This window comes from Lucilia sericata, unplaced genomic scaffold, assembly GCF_015586225.1.
Source record: "Lucilia sericata isolate MDLA Ls3-8-SP2 unplaced genomic scaffold, ASM1558622v1 Contig001816F_arrow, whole genome shotgun sequence".
NCBI lineage: Eukaryota > Metazoa > Arthropoda > Insecta > Diptera > Calliphoridae > Lucilia > Lucilia sericata.
The window spans coordinates 7,253-27,238 of record NW_023995714.1 but is presented as its reverse complement, the minus strand read 5'-3'; the positions used below and the strand labels follow the sequence as shown (position 1 = coordinate 27,238).

The window sequence follows — 19,986 nt, the reverse complement described above, 5'->3', positions numbered from 1 at the left end:
CAATTCTAAAATTATGATATTATTACAATTATTATACATACAATAAACATACATACTTGCATAAATGCATAAAAAAAATAAATAATTAACTATTTAATACAACAAAAGAAAAATATTAAAAATAATAATTCCTCTCGTGTTTGCTGCATAAATACATAAATACATATATTTATTATCTACTCATATATAATTATATACTATTTAAGATTCTATATTATAGAATCTTTAATAAATTACTCTTAACAAAAATCTTAATATTTTACAAAAAAAAAAAAAAAAAAAAAACATTTCATTGTGGAATTGTATTTTAAATTAAACAAGAAAAACATTAAACAAACATTTTTCTATAAATTATTTAAAACAAAAAGTTATATTGAAACAAAATAATAAATATCAAAAAGTTATTATAACCCTTTAATAATATGCAAGTTTTAATTATTTACATTCGGTTCGTAACAAAACTTCTGAAATAGAAACGGGTCAAAATTCTATATAAATAACACCTATCAGTGCCCACTTAATACCATTATATCATACATGGGAATTTTTCATTAAGCATTAAAATTTCATTACCATTTATAGAAAAAATTGTAATGAAAATATTTTAAGTACCATTTAATGAAAATTATATTTTTTTCATTATAACTTTTTTTGATAATGGTAATGAATTTGATAATGAATTTTCAAAAACGAATTTAATTAGTATTTATAATTGTCGAAAAATATATTAAGAAAAATTTTTCGAAGATTCGAGGTTTGAAAGCTTTTAAAACCAGTTCCCGTAGCCCAAATTGGCTGAAATTTTGCAGTCATAAGTACATCTGATGACAATACAATAATATGTTCGAATATTCGAAATTAAGTTCGAAAATTCGAAGTTATTTTCGAAAAATTTTTTATGTTTTTAAATTAATCTCTGTGTCATAAAACCTAAAAAAAAAAATTTCGAAAATTCGAACTCGTGTTCGAAAAATTTTTAAAGCTGTTAAAACTAGTTCTTTTAGTCCGAATGTGATGAAATTTGGCATACATGATTTCACCTAATGACAATACATTGTAATGTTCGGATATTCGAAATTAATTTCGAAATCCTAACTAATGTTCGAAAATTTTTAAAATCCATTGAATAATGGTAATGAAAATTATTTTGAAATAATTACTAATGAAATCGTTTCATTAAAAACCATTACCATTAGACAAAATAATGCTAATGAAAAAAAAAAATAATTATAATTTTTTTTCAATTTAATGCTAATGAAATCGTCAATTAATTAGTCGATATAATTAACTACTCCCATGTATGCATTATAATTACCAATTTAGGTCAATAGACTTTAATTTAAATGCAATTTTGCTAGATAACTTTAGTTCAGTTCCAGTTCAGTTCTAGTTCAGTTCTAGTTCAGTTCTAGTTCAGTTCTAGTTCAGTTCTAGTTCAGTTCTAGTTCAGTTCTAGTTCAGTTCTAGTTCAGTTCTAGTTCAGTTCTAGTTCAGTTCTAGTTCAGTTCTAGTTCAGTTCTAGTTCAGTTCTAGTTCAGTTCTAGTTCAGTTCCTAGTTCAGTTCTAGTTCAGTTCTAGTTCTGTCAGTTCTAGTTCAGTTCTAGTTCAGTTCTAGTTCAGTTCTAGTTCAGTTCTAGTTCAGTTCTAGTTCAGTTCTAGTTCAGTTCTAGTTCAGTTCTAGTTCAGTTCTAGTTCAGTTCTAGTTCAGTTCTAGTTCAGTTTAGTTCAGTTCTATTTCAGTTCTATTTCAGTTCTATCAGGTCTAGTTCAGTTCTAGTTCAGTTCTAGTTCAGTTCTAGTTCAGTTCTAGTTCAGTTCTAGTTCAGTTCTAGTTCAGTTCTAGTTCAGTTCTAGTTCAGTTCTAGTTCAGTTCTAGTTCAGTTCTAGTTCAGTTCTAGTTCAGTTCTAGTTCAGTTCTAGTTCAGTTCTAGTTCAGTTCTAGTTCAGTTCTAGTTCAGTTCTAGTTCAGTTCTAGTTCAGTTCTAGTTCAGTTCTAGTTCAGTTCTAGTTCAGTTCTAGTTCAGTTCTAGTTCAGTTCTAGTTCAGTTCTAGTTCAGTTCTAGTTCAGTTCTAGTTCAGTTCTAGTTCAGTTCTAGTTCAGTTCTAGTTCAGTTCTAGTTCAGTTCTAGTTCAGTTCTAGTTCAGTTCTAGTTCAGTTCTAGTTAGTTCAGTTCTAGTTCAGTTCTAGTTCAGTTCTAGTTCAGTTCTAGTTCAGTTCTAGTTCAGTTCTAGTTCAGTTCTAGTTCAGTTCTAGTTCAGTTTAGTTCAGTTCTAGTTTTAGTTCAGTTCTAGTTCAGTTCTAGTTCAGTTCTAGTTCAGTTCTAGTTCAGTTCTAGTTCAGTTCTAGTTCAGTTCTAGTTCAGTTCTAGTTCAGTTCTAGTTCAGTTCTAGTTCAGTTCTAGTTCAGTTCTAGTTCAGTTCTAGTTCAGTTCTAGTTCAGTTCTAATTCAGTTCTAGTTCAGTTCTAGTTCAGTTCTAGTTCAGTTCTAGTTCAGTTCTAGTTCAGTTCTAGTTCAGTTCTAGTTCAGTTCTAGTTCAGTTCTAGTTCAGTTCTAGTTCAGTTCTAGTTCAGTTCTAGTTCAGTTCTAGTTCAGTTCTAGTTCAGTTCTAGTTCAGTTCTAGTTCAGTTCTAGTTCAGTTCTAGTTCAGTTCTAGTTCAGTTCTAGTTCAGTTCTAGTTCAGTTCTAGTTCAGTTCTAGTTCAGTTCTAGTTCAGTTCTAGTTTTAGTTCAGTTCTAGTTCTAGTTCATTTCTAGTTCAGTTCTAGTTCAGTCCTAGTTCAGTTCTAGTTCAGTTCTAGTTCATTTCTAGTTCAGTTCTAGTTCAGTTCTAGTTCAGTTCTAGTTCAGTTCTAGTTCAGTTCTAATTCAGTTCTAGTTCAGTTCTAGTTCAGTTCTAGTTCAGTTCTAGTTCAGTTTAGTTCAGTTCTAGTTCAGTTCTAGTTCAGTTCTAGTTCAGTTCTAGTTCAGTTCTAGTTCAGTTCTAGTTCAGTTCTAGTTCAGTTCTAGTTTCTAGTTCAGTTCAGTTCTAGTTCAGTTCTAGTTCAGTTCTAGTTCAGTTCTAGTTCAGTTCTAGTTCAGTTCTAGTTCAGTTCTAGTTCAGTTCTAGTTCTAGTTCGTTAGTTCAGTTCTAGTTCAGTTGCCCTAGCCTCACACCCCCACTCACTCTAGTTCAGTTCTAGTTCAGTTCTAGTTCAGTTCTAGTTCAGTTCTAGTTCAGTTCTAGTTCAGTTCTAGTTCAGTTCTAGTTCAGTTCTTAGTTCGTTTCTAGTTCAGGTTCTAGTTCAGTTCTAGTTCAGTTCTAGTTTCGTTCTAGTTCAGTTCTAGTTCAGTTCTAGTTCAGTTCTAGTTCAGTTTCTAGTTTCAGTTTCTAGTTCAGTTTCTAGTTCAGTTCTAGTTCAGTTCTAGTCATTTCTAGTTCTAGTTCTATTTCAGTTATAGTTCATTAGTTCAGTTTTAGGTTCAGTTCTAGTTCAGTTCAATTATACTTCCTGTAATTAAAATAGGATTCAATATTGTTCCACTTTTGCTTTTACTTTTAGTTTGCTTTATTACATTTTTTATTTCCCTACTTATACATTATTTTGTTTCTTATGTTTTCATTTTTGTTTTCCCCCATTTTTTGTTTTCTTTCAACTCTTCTGCATGATAACTTTTAGGCCATTATCGGTGATGAGGGACGTGAAGCTTACAATAGCTTAATTGAACGTAAACACACCATGGATATCGATACAACCGCATGCCTGTTGAGAAAACAGGAGGCGACACAGTTTCCCTTGAAGTCGTCCAAGACATTGCCAAGACGTTCGTGTCATTTGAAAAATGATAGTGATGAATTTATATCCACGATACCCTTGAGATCGGCAGCAAATGAACATGATTTGGTAATACCGCCTATACAAAATGCACCACGACCTACCACCTTACCCACACGAGGCGCCGCTAATCGTTTGCGGAAAGCTGAGTTGGGTTTGTTAAAAGATGCCAATCATGCCATGGATATGAACAGCAATCCAGCATTAAATAATCGTATGGGTGATAATATATCACCCTGTGAAAGTCCTAGTTATGTTACCAGTACTTCATATAAATTTCCAGAACAAACCACAACTTCGCCAAACCAGGAAGGAGAGTCAAATTCTTTGCCAGTTTTGCCACCCAAAGAGGGTAAAAAACATATACAGGCTAATCCCAAACGTCATGTACGCAAGTATCCTTTAATCATACCGGCAAATGGGGTGCAACGAACCCTCAATAGAGTCATGGGTGATGAAGATAAAACCTCATTGCTTAAAACTAACACAACAGCAAATTCTAATCAGCGCAACTTGTCCACAGTCAAACCTTTTAATATCAACAATAATAATATGGCAGAATATGAAAATACTTCGAAACTCCAAGGTGACTCTAGCAAAGAAGAAAGAACCTATCAGAATATAGGCTCCGATGATACAGCCTCTTTACAGTTCGAATCTATTTTGGAGGCGGATTCAAATAAAGATCAAGTTTTACAATCTCCCGATGTTACCGATGGTTTTTACAATTTCTCCATACAAAAGGATCACTATCACAAGAGTAAAGAAGTGGACTTTGATGCTCAAAAACTAGCAAGTGGTTTATATGTGAATGAAGATGAACTAAGGAATTTAGATATTGACAAAAGTATGGCCAAACTTAATAAACAGAATACGGATAATAAAAAATCTAGTGAAAGTTTGGATAATAAAGTGTCTGTGACAGAGGAAAAACCTAAAGATTTACCCAAAACCACCATAGAAATTACCGAAGAAAGCTTTGATCAAATACCGCCCTCTGTAGTGGCAACAACATCGGCGGAATTTTTAGCTAAAACCTCAACAACAACAGCAACGAAACCCTTAAAGGCGGATAATGAGCTTGCGGGCAATGCTCTCTTCAAGAAAGTACGACAATCTGTAGAACAAGCCATGACTAAAACTACAGATGCAGATGATGCAACACTTAAAACGGATTTGGTTAAACCCCTAACCGAAGCAGAATTATTTTCGGCAGCAGTTAATCGTCTAAACGATTGCAATTCCGTTAGTTGCGAGGATTTACTAGAGTTTTCCGATAAAAAACCTAAAGGTCATGAGAGAGGAGTAGACTCGGATGAAGTACGCATAATGATGAAGGTTTTGGGAAAGGATGTGAGTATGACATTAATTTTCCTAAATTCTTAAAAGTATAAAACATAATTTCTTATTTTACTACCAGAGCTTTCCCGAACGCTGCTTAAAATCTTTGGAATTCATAGACTGGGATGTCCATAAGGCCATTAAGATCATTAAACTACAAAATATACTAAACGACATGAATTTGGATTTACCAGAGACGGTGGAATATCTACTAAAATACGACTGGGATCTGCATACCACAGCCAGACGTCTCAAAAGTTTAAAGACTTGAGCACTCGAACATATTTAATTAAAATAGACTTGGTTTTCCATTTATTTAATTAACTATGGTTAACTATATTATTAATTTATATATTTTATATTATTAACTATTAAGAAATTTGAGATATCTTTTCTACGGGAAATAAAAATCTAATTAACGCATGCATTTCTATGTTTGTCTATACGTAACCTTAAGAAATTTCGAAGAAAATTTGCAAATTTAACTTTTTTTGTACTTATTATGATCAAATTATTTTTTAAATAACATTTAATTACGTTATTAGACGTAAGTTTTTATATTTTTAACATTTCATTATTTAACATTCATTAAGTGAATAAGTGCCTTTTGTGTAACCATGATGATCTTATAAAGAATAAAAATCGAACATTTATTAAAAACTATAACAAACTATTGACTACAGTTTTTAGTTCTACAGATTATTTCCATTTCGATATTACCAATAGTTAAGAAAAGAAAAGAATGTCAAAATTTCTTATAAAAAATCGAAAATTTTCTATAAAACTTTGTCTCAAGAAAAAATTCTCTATAAAACTCTGTCTCAATACAAAATGTTCGATAAAACTCTGCCTCAAGACAAAATTTTCTAGAAAACTTTGTCTCAAGGCAAAATTTTCTATTAAAATTTGTCTCAAGACAAAATTTTCTATAAAACATTATGTCAAGACAAAATTTTCTACAAAACTTTATGTCAAGACAAAATTTTCTATAAAACTTTATGTCAAGACAAAATGTTCTTTGTGTCATTTGTGTCACGACAAAATTTTCTATAAAACTTTGTCTCAAGACAAAATTTTCTATAAAACTTTGTCTCAAGACAAAATTTTCTATAAAACTTTGTCTCAAGACAAAATTTTCTATAAAACTTTGTCTCAAGACAAAATTTTCTATAAAACTTTGTCTCAAGACAAAATTTTCTATAAAACTTTGTCTCAAGACAAAATTTTCTATAAAACTTTGTCTGAAGACAAAATTTTCTATAAAACTTTGTCTGAAGACAAAATTTTCTATAAAACTTTGTCTGAAGACAAAATTTTCTATAAAACTTTGTCTGAAGACAAAATTTTCTATAAAACTTTGTCTGAAGACAAAATTTTCTATAAAACTTTGTCTGAAGACAAAATTTTCTATAAAACTTTGTCTGAAGACAAAATTTTCTATAAAACTTTGTCTGAAGACAAAATTTTCTATAAAACTTTGTCTGAAGACAAAATTTTCTATAAAACTTTGTCTCAAGACAAAATTTTCTATAAAACTTTGTCTCAAGACAAAATTTTCTATAAAACTTTGTCTCAAGACAAAATTTTCTATAAAACTTTGTCTCAAGACAAAATTTTCTATAAAACTTTGTCTCAAGACAAAATTTTCTATAAAACTTTGTCTCAAGACAAAATTTTCTATAAAACTTTGTCTCAAGACAAAATTTTCTATAAAACTTTGTCTCAAGACTAAATTTTCTATAAAACTTTGTCTCAAGACAAAATTTTTTATAAACAAGACAAAATTTTCTATAAAACTTTGTCTCAAGACAAAATTTTCTATAAAACTTTGTCTCAAGACAAAATTTTCTATAAAACTTTGTCTCAAGACAAAATTTTCTATAAAACTTTGTCTCAAGACAAAATTTTCTATAAAACTTTGTCTCAAGACAAAATTTTCTATAAAACTTTATGTCAAGACAAAATGTTCTTTGTGTCATTTGTTTCACGACACAATTTTCTATAAAACTTTGTCTCAAGACAAAAAAACTTTGTCTCAAGACAAACTTTTTTATAAAACTTTGTCTCAAGACAAACTTTTTTATAAAACTTTGTCTCAAGACAAAATTTTCTATAAAACTTTGTCTCAAGACAAAATTTTCTATAAAACTTTGTCTTAAGACAAAATTTTCTATAAAACTTTGTCTCAAGACAAAATTTTCTATAAAACTTTGTCTCAAGACAAAATTTTCTATAAAACTTTGTCTCAAGACAAAATTTTCTATAAAACTTTGTCTCAAGACAAAATTTTCTATAAAACTTTGTCTCAAGACAAAATTTTCTATAAAACTTTGTCTCAAGACAAAATTTTCTATAAAACTTTGTCTCAAGACAAAATTTTCTATAAAACTTTGTCTCAAGACAAAATTTTCTATAAAACTTTGTCTCAAGACAAAATTTTCTATAAAACTTTGTCTGAAGACAAAATTTTCTATAAAACTTTGTCTCAAGACAAAATTTTCTATAAAACTTTGCCTCAATACAAAATTTTCTATAAAACTTTGTCTCAAGACAAAATTTTCTATAAAACTTTGTCTCAAGACAAAATTTTCTATAAAACTTTGTCTCAAGACAAAATTTTCTATAAAACTTTGTCTCAAGACAAAATTTTCTATAAAACTTTGTCTCAAGACAAAATTTTCTATAAAACTTTGTCTCAAGACAAAATTTTCTATAAAACTTTGTCTCAAGACAAAATTTTCTATAAAACTTTGTCTCAAGACAAAATTTTCTATAAAACTTTGTCTCAAGACAAAATTTTCTATTAAACTTTGTCTCAAGACAAAATTTTCTATAAAACTTTGTCTCAAGACAAAATTTTCTATTAAACTTTGTCTCAAGACAAAATTTTCTATAAAACTTTGTCTCAAGACAAAATTTTCTATAAAACTTTGTCTCAAGACAAAATTTTCTAGAAAACTTTGTCTCAAGACAAAATTTTCTATAAAACTTTGTCTCAAGGCAAAATTTTCTAAAAAACTTTGTCTCAAGGCAAAATTTTCTATAAAACTTTATGTCAAGACAAAATTTTCTATAAAACTTTATGTCAAGACAAAATGTTCTTTGTGTCATTTGTTTCACGACACAATTTTCTATAAAACTTTGTCTCAAGACAAAATTTTCTATAAAACTTTGTCTCAAGACAAAATTTTCTATTAAACTTTGTCTCAAGACAAAATTTTCTATAAAACTTTGTCTCAAGACAAAATTTTCTATTAAACTTTGTCTCAAGACAAAATTTTCTATAAAACTTTGTCTCAAGACAAAATTTTCTATAAAACTTTGTCTCAAGACAAAATTTTCTAGAAAACTTTGTCTCAAGACAAAATTTTCTAGAAAACTTTGTCTCAAGACAAAATTTTCTAGAAAACTTTGTCTCAAGACAAAATTTTCTATAAAACTTTGTCTCAAGGCAAAATTTTCTAAAAAACTTTGTCTCAAGGCAAAATTTTCTATAAAACTTTATGTCAAGACAAAATTTTCTATAAAACTTTATGTCAAGACAAAATGTTCTTTGTGTCATTTGTTTCACGACACAATTTTCTATAAAACTTTGTCTCAAGACAAAATTTTCTATAAAACTTTGTCTCAAGACAAAATTTTCTATAAAACTTTGTCTCAAGACAAAATTTTCTATAAAACTTTGTCTCAAGACAAAATTTTCTATAAAACTTTGTCTCAAGACAAAATTTTCTATAAAACTTTGTCTCAAGACAAAATTTTCTATAAAACTTTGTCTCAAGACAAAATTTTCTATAAAACTTTGTCTCAAGACAAAATTTTCTATAAAACTTTGTCTCAAGACAAAATTTTCTATAAAACTTTGTCTCAAGACAAAATTTTCTATAAAACTTTGTCTCAAGACAAAATTTTCTATAAAACTTTGTCTCAAGACAAAATTTTCTATAAAACTTTGTCTCAAGACAAAATTTTCTATAAAACTTTGTCTCAAGACAAAATTTTCTATAAAACTTTGTCCCAAGACAAAATTTTCTATAAAACTTTGTCTCAAGACAAAATTTTCTATAAAACTTTGTCTCAAGACAAAATTTTCTATAAAACTTTGTCTCAAGACAAAATTTTCTATAAAACTTTGTCTCAAGACAAAATTTTCTATAAAACTTTGTCTCAAGACAAAATTTTCTATAAAACTTTGTCTCAAGACAAAATTTTCTATAAAACTTTGTCTCAAGACAAAATTTTCTATAAAACTTTGTCTCAAGACAAAATTATCTATAAAACTTTGTCTCAAGACAAAATTTTCTATAAAACTTTGTCTCAAGACAAAATTTTCTATAAAACTTTGTCTCAAGACAAAATTTTCTATAAAACTTTGTCTCAAGACAAAATTTTCTATAAAACTTTGTCTCAAGACAAAATTTTCTATAAAACTTTGTCTCAAGACAAAATTTTCTATAAAACTTTGTCTCAAGACAAAATTTTCTATAAAACTTTGTCTCAAGACAAAATTTTCTATAAAACTTTGTCTCAAGACAAAATTTTCTATAAAACTTTGTCTCAAGATAAAATTTTCTATAAAACTTTGTCTCAAGACAAAATTTTCTATAAAACTTTGTCTCAAGATAAAATTTTCTATAAAACTTTGTCTCAAGACAAAATTTTCTATAAAACTTTGTCCCAAGACAAAATTTTCTATAAAACTTTGTCTCAAGACAAAATTTTCTATAAAACTTTGTCTCAAGACAAAATTTTCTATAAAACTTTGTCTCAAGACAAAATTTTCTATAAAACTTTGTCTCAAGACAAAATTTTCTATAAAATTCGATAAACTTTTGGTTCTCTTTGTCGTAAATGACTGACGGAGTGGAGATGCGCAAGATAGTGGAGGGATTCATGGGTTCCATATGCACATCGTTGTCCTCTGTGTAGTCTGGAAAGGTGGACTCTATGTCTTCATAACGGTGCTGCTTTCTGTACCGACATATTTGTTCGAGTATTCATCCCTGTGGGTGATGGGTTCCTCGCTGGAGTATTCACCACTACCGGTGACAGACTCCTCAGTGACTGGTTCCTCGTTAGAGTATTTACCGGTATTCGATGTCGTCTTCCACTTTTCGTGCAGCTTGAGGTACTCGCACATCTGCAATGAAGCTCACGGGTGAGTACTCGACGGTGCCGCAGCCGTACGCCTTGCGCAACGTCCTGTTTCCTATACTGTTGTATTGTGCCTGTATCCATTATCTTGTTCATATTGAAAAAATCAAAACCAATATCGAAGAGATCAAGAACACCGGCTACCGTTGTCACCACGTCCACCATTTTGATGAAACTTGCCGATGTGCGAGTCACTTTGGCTAGGGTACGAGTAAACATTCGTATGGCCGGATGGTACGACTGTGTGAGAAATACACTTTCGGCTATGTGCAGCAGTGTGGGTGTGACGGTGTCCTCGAGAAAATTGGGATGAAAGCTTGGCCAAGTTGCGCGAGTACGAGCAGGTAGCAAAACATCAGCATGGCCTCAACTTCGCCTAAGTTCTCGACAATGGCCTTGAACTTCCAACTATTGAGGGTCTGATGGCGTACCTTGTACTTGATTGGTGGTAAGCTGAGTTTTTGCACATCGGTGTTTGTGACCCCTGTGGCCGCATAACGTACTTCGTACTGGCATACATTGTAGAGTGCCCAGCTGACCAGGAAACTAAACACTTTCTCGCCAGCACTCGCATAGCACTCGCGCCCGTCAAACTTGAGCCGAAAATCATCACAGTAGTATTTGTTGACGTTGGAGCGAAAAGACTCGTTACCTTCGATATCCGTGAAGGGTTGGTTGTCCGCCTCTGAAAAGTCTGTGCGTTCGAAAAAGTTTCCGCTGTCGATGTAGTGAAAACCGATACCTATTGTATCGACACGTGGCAAGGGGTGGTTGTCTGTGCGTGCATAGTCGTCCACACCCAAAGCAAAGAGCCCATTATCGTGCACCGTATACGCACACTGTCGGTGACTGTATATGAGAAACGGTGCCTGGGGGTATTGTTCGTCCTTCGTTTCGGCATCCTTGTCATCGCCTTCATTCCGTAGTCTTGACTTAAACATGCGGGGCTCATCGGTAGGACCACACGTATTGTATGAGATCTCAATGTAGGTATGTGACATAATCTCGGGTCGGAAGCGAAGGAAAAAGTTGTACTGTTAAATCTTGCGACGCTCGTAAGCGTACAAGTCTGCGCTCGTATAATTGAGTAAAGTGGGCGGGTTAAAGACCATCCTGGAGAGACTTATTCATTATGAAAGAGCGGATATATAAATAAGAATTGAGTTTGAACTATTTTTCCACTTTGGTCACGACCCGTAAGCGGCCAAATGGTATCTGTTAACTGGTAGTTGCGCTTTACCTTTGAGCATGATTTGTCCATATTGACTAATGAGCTGATTTTACACTTTTGATCCGGGACAACAAATTCACAAGAAACTGATCTGTTTGGAAAATGTTCGAAGAGAGGTAGACTATTACGATCGTATTCTGTAGCTCTTTGCGCTTCAACATTAGTTTCAGTATATCGCTGTGTACTTGGCTGCGTGTGATCTGTTTAAGTTCAGTGAGAGCATTCTTCTCCACAGATGGATGGTAAAAATTAATATCCTCTGCGTATTGGAGAAAATACTTTAGTATGGTCTTCATACGAATGTCGTTATAACTTGTCTTGACAGCGTCGATCAGTGCGAGGAGATATGTCGTTCTGTTGTAAAACGTTATGATGGTTTCGGAAGCTTCGGTAGTGTAGCCGATGTGTATTGAGAATTGAACGATACATAAGATTACAGTATAAATTGCTTTCGTTCGTGTATTTTTAATTAATCCAGTCTGGGTGCTCAAAGTGAAACACCATGTCAGAAGAAGTAATTTCGGTCATCACGCCGCCACTAAAGGAGGAATACTTGAGGACACTTGAAAGGATACGTGGAATACTTCAATATAAGACGCAGTGGAACTACAGTGTGACGTTCGTGTAAACATAAATCCAAGATTGGTTTTTCCCGACTCGAAACTACTCAAGGTTATGGAACTCGACTACACCAACGATATACTTGTACAGTATCGAAACTTGGTAAATATGTTTAAAGATTTTTCGCCTGAAACATCCGACATGGAATATCAAGGTGTACATGTATTCACGAGACGAGGATGGGCTGTGTACGTGCCTTTGATCGCCTCTTTGAGTACAACAATCTAGTGAACCACATCAAAGACGTTGTACATGAAAACGGGAGCTATTACATAAACTACTCGAGCTTGAGTATGGACGACATCAGTGAAAGCTTTAGTATAAATTTGAGCGAGTGTGAGTCATTTACTGGTGAAAGCTTTTACCGCAAACAAAAGTTTGATTCTATCCATCATAATATGCTGGACATGAAGATGTTCCTACTCAACGAGGATAACCTCAAACTCGTAATTGCCAACGACATTACCGATGCCCAACAAGATATAGACAAGAACAACAATGAGGAACTATACCTACCCGATTTTCTGTTGGCCTCTAACATAAAATACTATCTATCCAGTATACAGGTCATACTCCATAATGTTGTTCAATACCATCGAGAAAAACTTAATGTTGGAAACATCCTGGTTGGAAATGAATAAAATACCACTAATTGATTTGTGTTGTCAATGACAATTTATATTTATATAATTGGTATCTGTATACGTTTTGGATTGTCTAATAAAGTAAAAATTAAAATTACAGAAAAATTGCACCTTTCGAAACGTCTCAAGGTCGAATATAATTATCAGGTTATGAGATTTGATGACGTAAAAGATGTCTTCGAATAGAAGCACAATATTGGCCTTGGTTGTTTTGTAGACGACGATACGTACATCATCCGCGTACACTTCACAGTCCATATAGTTGGGTATTAGGAACATTTCATCATCCAGTCTTAGAACATTGTCACAAAGGCTACTCATGTTGAGGCAATTGGAGAAGCGTACAATTCGCCAGCTCTCGAATGTGCTTAAGTTGGTATTTTTGCACAGCAGACATCTCTTTGTGTTTGGCATTTGTGAGTACATGTGTTTAAGTAGAGTCTTTCGTAGGCTTTCGTTTAGCAAGAGTATTGATTTGAGTTCTTCAAATTTACGAATCTTTTGCATAAAACATTCGTTGATTCGATTATCATAAAAATTATTGTCCTTGAACAAAATGGAATGTTTTTTATACAGCTGTTTCATATACTCGCTCTTCTCCTCTTTGTGATTTCTATACTTTTTGCGCTCCATAAAGAGACTCTCGAAACAGATTATGAAACCCATATTGGTGGTGGCGGCGGTGGAGAAGTCCGATCTGAAGCATATACATTGTTCATAGGCGTACGGGGAAAAGTCAAAGCGATTAAGTGTCTCCAGCTTGTCTATACGATATTTGTGATTTATTAAATGTCTTTTTGAGAATATATCAAAGAAAACACAGTATTTACGAAAATGCTTAGAGATAATTATTTTTTCAAAGTTATAGACAAGTTTATTGTACTTAATCGCTAGACCGTCATCTATTTTAGCACACTTTTTGCGTTGTATATTTTCAGTGGCTGGAATTGAAAAGTCATTGTCGTCCACCTGTACATCAATTTTTTGTTTTTTCAACCGTATCTCGTCCATTACTGCTGCAGGTGGAGGAACGGAAGATATGAAAAGAGAAATAGTAAACAATTCAAATTAATTATATTTTTATATAACAAGTAGTCCGACTTTTTGACAGGAGTACCTAACTCTAAGTGATTCCTAAACACACAGAGTTTTATAAAAAACTAGCTATACCCAGTGTGCTTTGCTACCCTAAAAGGAATATGTATAAATAAATACCGATTTATTATATGTTACATATGAAAGATGTCAAGCAAATGATTGCAAGTTCGTCAGTTTCTATCTATCGCCAATTTCTATCTATAAAAAATTTGAATAATATAAGAGTTTCCAAGATGCACGAAATTTTGTATTTAATTCATATATGTTGTGCCAAGCCACACATTGAAAGTCCGCCCGTTATGCTCTAAATGTTCACATGAATTTCAAAGTTCTCCATGTAAAATTTGAAGATTCTAGCTCTAATAGTTTCTCAGATATACGAATTTTTCTACTTGATTCATGTGGGGGCTTCAAGACCCCCCAGATGAAAGTCCGCTTTTTTTTTCCTCCAAAATGTTCAGATGAATATTTAAGTTCTTCGTGCGAAATTTGAAGAATTTAGTTCCATTAGTTTTTCAGATAAACGAATTTTTGTCTTTAATTAATATAGGAGGTGCCGCTCCCCTTATGGGTAGTCCGCCAATTTATTACCCAAAATGTTTAGATGGAGGTTAAAGTTTTTCGTGCAAAATTTGAAGATTCTAACTGTAATAGTTTCCAAGATAAACGTATTTTTGTATTTAATTTATATGGGAGGTGCCACGCCCCCTAATGATAGTCCGCCTACTTTTTGTCCTTAATAATTATATTGACACTAAAGTAGCTCCGAAAAATTTGAGGACTTTAACTTTTATATTATCTCAAATATAGGGATTTAGTATTTTCTTAATATGGTCGTGGCTTCCCGCCCACTTGGAATTTCAACATACAAACAAACACACATTCATTTTTATATATATAGATGTACATAAATTATTTAGAAAACCCACCATCAAAAAAGATGGGGGGTATATTGTTTTTGTCATTCCGTTTGTCGAAATATTCGTCTAATGCAGGTTGTTTGGTATTGAAAATGGGCAATATTGGTCCACGATTTCGCCTAGCCCCCATATAAGGTCCCCCTTCAGAAAATGACTTTAACGCTCATAATTGGCTAAAGGAAGCATATATAGCGGTGAAATTCGGCATAAACATGTTTTATGGGAACCTAAATCTCTTTGTCAAATTTTATAAGGATCGGCCCATAATTGACCCTACAGGCCATATAAGGTCCCCTTCAGCAAATGACTTTAACACTCAGTACTGCCTTAAAAGTACGCATACAGCGATGACACTTGACGCAAATATGTTTCATACAAGCCTAAATCTCTCTACCACATATTTTTTGAGGATCGGTTCATAATCGATAATTTACCCTACCTCCCCTATAAGGTCCCCATCATCAAGTAATTTTAACGCCCTACTTGCTTAAAACACGAGTATAGCAATGAAATTCGACATTCATCAATAATTTTCTTGCGAGACAAAATCTATCTGCCAAATTTTATGAGAATCGGTTTATAATTGACCCTACCCCTATATAAGGTATATGGGTATATAATCGCCCAATAGAATGGTGAAGTATTGGCAAAATGCCTTCATTTGATTTGCTGATGTCTTCAACTTCCTATTTATATATACAAAATACACATTTATGTCGAATTTTATCCCGATGACTTTGATTGTCAGTGTGTGTTTAAGTAATTTTCGGAAATGATCCTTATATGGGAGTTGTGACCAATTATGGACCGATCAAGAAAAAATTTCGTATAATGATTTATATGCAAAAAAAAGAAATTCAAGTCGAATATTAGTCCAATAGATTTATTAATTAAATAAAAATGTGCGTTTAAGTGATTTTCGGAAATGGACTATATATATAGGAGCTATGACCAATTTCGGGACTCTCCAGAAAAATTTCGTACAGTGATTCATATGTATGTACACAAAACATATGTATTTGTGTTGAATTTTTTATTTGACAATGAAATATGTGAGTTAAATGATTTTCGGAAGAGTTCCTTATATAGGACCTATGACCAATAATGGATCTATCCGGGGAAAAATTGGTATTATGATTTATATGTACACAAAACATATTCAAGTTGAACTTTATACCCATAGCTTTATTTATCAATAAAACATATGCATTTAAGTGATTTTCGAAAGTGGACCTTATATGGGAGCTATGACCAATTTCGGGCCTCTTTATCAAGATACCTTTATTTGACAATGAAATATGTGCGTTTAAGTGATTTTCGGAAGTGGGCCTTATATGGGAGCTACGACTAATAATGGACCGATCCGAAAAGTAATTTGGTAGAATGATTTGTATGTACATAAAACATATTCAGCTTGAATTTTATCACAAAAGCTTTATTTATCAATGGAATATGTGCGTTTAGGTGATTTTTGTAGGTGAAGCTATGACCAATTGTGGACCGACTGAGATCTACGTTGGTAGTATGATTATTATTCATTTTATATTTGTATGTACAAAATTTTGTGTTGTTACCGATATATTTGAGGGAGTTACTAACGGTAAACTAATTTCCGGAAATATAGACCTTTGTATGGTGGCTATGGTAAATATTGGAACAATTGTTATGAGTTTGAACATACTTGATCCCTGACACAAAAAAATAATGTCTGAAAAAATTCATCGAAATATCTTTGGTAGTTTCTGAGAAAACTACTTAAGAATTGGCAAAAAACTTTTTTTTTTTTGAGGTAGTCTGAAATTTTTACTCATAACTATTTATGTCGTCAAACGATTTTACTGATTTTCAATACCAAACTATACCGGATAATAAAGAATGTTTTGGGTGAATTTAGTGAATTTTTATTGCTTCGTTTTAACGTGAGCGTGTTTTACACAGACAAACAGGCAGACGGACGGACAGACGGTCATAGCTAAATCGACTCAGAATTTCATAAGGATCAAGAATATATATACTTTGCTGGAATGACAAAGTTATATATACCCTCTATCACAACTAATGCTGGTGGAGGGTATAAAAAACAGAAACATTTAAAAACTTTTATTAAAAAAGTAAAATAAAATTTGTATACAAATTTGGATTTATATTTTTATGAGAAATTTTGAATAATGTATTAAAAACGGTCATGCCGCCGTTAAAAACTATTGATTGGTTTGGTTTTTCTGCATACTTGACGCCTACGTCACCTCAACTTTGTTTCTTTTATTATCATGTTTTGACTTACCTTGTATGTGCAGACACTATTATAATTGTTGTTGTTTCGCCTTAAAATATGTACTTCCAATGTTTTGATTTATTTTTTTTTAGATTTATTTATGTACATAGGTATGTAGGTATATATTTGCACACAATATTTTAAGCCGGGTAGTTTTTTTTGGACCTCCAAAAAATTCCAAAAAAATGACAAAATCTTTTCAGGTATTTTTTGCACACAATTTTTTAATGCTACGCACTGTTCCAAGAAATTTTAAGTTTATGGACTTTTGTTATTGTAGGCAATATAATTGTATTGTTTACTTTTAACTAATTTGTAAAGTTTTTGCACATAATATTTCTATGGACACGCTATATTTTAAATTTGCAACCTTTCTATTATTTACTCTTTACACACCGAAAACACAATTAAAAATGACTCCAAAATATGATGCAATAATATATAAGCTTAAATTTTTATACCCTACACCACTATAGTGGGGAGGGTATTATACGTTTGTGCTGATGTCCATGTAAACCTTGTGCGCAAGGTACAGACCGCAATTTTCAAGATTGAAAATGGTTGAAATCGGTCCATTATTTCACCTAGCCCCCATACAACCGTTCCTCCCGATTTGGCCCTTTTTATGCCATAATTACGTCAAATATACTATTATCTCTCTAAAAATTGGCACAAATAAGTTTTATATAAGTGTAAATGACACTGCAGATTTTCGTAATGATCGGCCCTTATTTGATCCTAGCCCCCATACAAACCCCCCTTCAAAATATATCTTAAACGTCTAAAATTGACTTGTAACCATTTGTATCGCAATGAAACTCAACATAATTAACTATTATTTAAAAGTATATCCTTTTCCCAAATTTAATGAGGATCGGCCCATGTTTGACCTATACTCCTATATAAAGCCTCATTTAGAAAATTTGTTTTTTATCAATAAATTGCTTAAATACTTTGGAATTAACGTAAAATTCAACATAAAAGTTTCTTTGTGAAAAATAAAAATTTTTTAAAATATACTCATGGTGTAGGGTATTATATGGTCGGTTATGCCCGACTATACTTTCCTAATTGTTTGTTTATGTATTTGTTTTTCTCAAAAAAAAAAAAAAACAAAATTGTGAGATCTGTCTTTTTATACCCTTACCTTCGTGAGAAGTGTATATATAAGTTTGTCATTCCGTTTGTAATTTCTATATATATATTCTGGATCCTTATAGGTAGCGGAGTTGATTAAGCTATGTCCGTCTGTCTGTCCGTCTGTATGTTTGTTGAAATCAGTTTTTAGAGGACCCCAGATATCGGCGAGATCCGAACCTTTAATAATTCTTTTAGACATACTTTCGAGAAGATCGTTATTTAAAATCAGCAAAATCGGTCCATAAATACCGGAGATATGAGCAAAAATCCGAGACAACCTCCGAAAATTTCATAATATTAAACCTAGAAATATGAAATTAAGTATATAGAGCCCGGATTAGGCGAGAACACATAAAAGGGGACTTTTTGGTACTTTTTCTTTCTACAAAAGGTACTTTTTGATTTTCCTATAATATTAAACCAAGAAACATGAAATTTAGCATGTAGGGCCTTGACTAGGTAAGAACCTATAAAAAGGGACTTTTTGGTACTTTTTCGTTCTACAAAAGGTACTTTTTGAAATTTCTATAATATTAAACCAAGAAACATGAAATTTAGCATGTAGGGCCTTGACTAGGTATGAACCTATAAAAGGGGACTTTTTGGTAATTTTTCGTTCTACAAAAGGTACTTTTTGACTTTTCTATAATATTAAACCAAGAAACATGAAATTTAGCATGTAGAGCCTTGACTGGGTAAGAACCTATAATAAGGGAATTTTTGGTACTTTATCGTTCTACAAAAGATACTTTTTGAATTTTCTATAATATTGAACCTAGAAACATGAAATTTAGCATGTAGGGCGTTGACTTGGTAAGATCCTATAAAAGGGGACTTTTTGGTACTTTTTCGTTCTTCAAAAGGTACTTTTTGTAATTTCTATAATATTGAACCTAAAAATATGAAATTTAGCATGTAGGGCCTTGACTAGGTAAGAACCTAAAAATGGGACTTTTTGGTACTTTTTCGTATTACAAAAGGTACTTTTTGAATTTTCTATAATATTAAACCTAGAAACATGAAATTTAGCATGTAGGGCCTTGACTAGGTAAGAACCTATAAAAAGGCACTTTTTGATACTTTTTCGTTCTACAAAAGGTACTTTTTGAATTTTCTATAATACTGAACCTAGAAACATGAAATTAATTTTGTAGAGCCTGGATTAAGTGGAAACCCATAAAAGAGGACTTTTTGGTACTTTTTCGTTCTACAAAAGGTACTTTTTGAAATTTCTATAATATTGATCCCAGAAACATGAAATTAATTATGTAGAGCCTGGATTAAGTGGAAACCCATAAAAGGGGACTTTTTGGTACTTTTTCGTTCTACAAAAGGTACTTTTTGTAATTTCTATAATATTAAACCTAGAAATATGAAATTAAGCATGTAGAGCTCGGATTAAGTTAGAACGTCTAAAATGGGACTTTTTGGTACTTTTTCAGTCTTTAAAAGGCACTTTTTGAATTTTCTATAATATTGAATCTGGAAATATGTAATTAAGTATGAAGAGCCCAGATTATGTGAAAACCTATAAAAAGGCACTTTTTGGCACTTTCTCCGTTCTTCAAAAGGTACTTTTCGAAATTTCTATAATATTGAACCTAGAAACATGAAATTAATTATGTAGAGCTTGGATTAAGTGGGAACCCATAGAAGGTGACTTTTTGGTACTTTTTCGTTCTACAAAAGGTACTTTTTGTAATTTTTATAACATTGAACCCAGAAACATAAAATTGACTGTTTTTTAAT

At 31.9% G+C, this 19,986-nt stretch overlaps 2 protein-coding genes across 2 annotated transcripts in view; one reads left to right on the top strand and one right to left on the bottom strand.

The window, feature by feature from the left end:
* The window catches only part of LOC119612729 (activated Cdc42 kinase-like), a 37,091-nt gene extending 31,277 nt beyond the window's left edge, over positions 1 to 5,814 (top strand). Inside the window, 2 exon segments of the mRNA XM_037968581.1 lie at positions 3,658 to 5,166; positions 5,234 to 5,814. Of these exon segments, the coding sequence (XP_037824509.1) occupies positions 3,658 to 5,166; positions 5,234 to 5,425 (1,701 nt within the window). The 3' untranslated portion in view covers positions 5,426 to 5,814.
* Positions 5,815 to 12,825: 7,011 nt separating this feature from the next.
* LOC119612730 lies at positions 12,826 to 17,411 on the bottom strand. The gene is made up of 2 exons (XM_037968583.1): positions 17,107 to 17,411; positions 12,826 to 13,820 (listed from the first exon to the last, which is right to left on the bottom strand). The coding sequence occupies exon 2, from the start codon at positions 13,813 to 13,815 to the stop codon at positions 12,826 to 12,828; it is 990 nt and encodes a 329-aa protein (XP_037824511.1). The 5' UTR covers positions 13,816 to 13,820; positions 17,107 to 17,411.
* Positions 17,412 to 19,986: the final 2,575 nt, after the last annotated feature.

What these genes read in the sequence shown, in the direction of transcription:
- LOC119612730 (XM_037968583.1), bottom strand. Translation starts at nt 13,815, where the DNA reads ATGGACGAGATACGGTTGAAAAAACAAAAAATTGATGTACAGGTGGAC.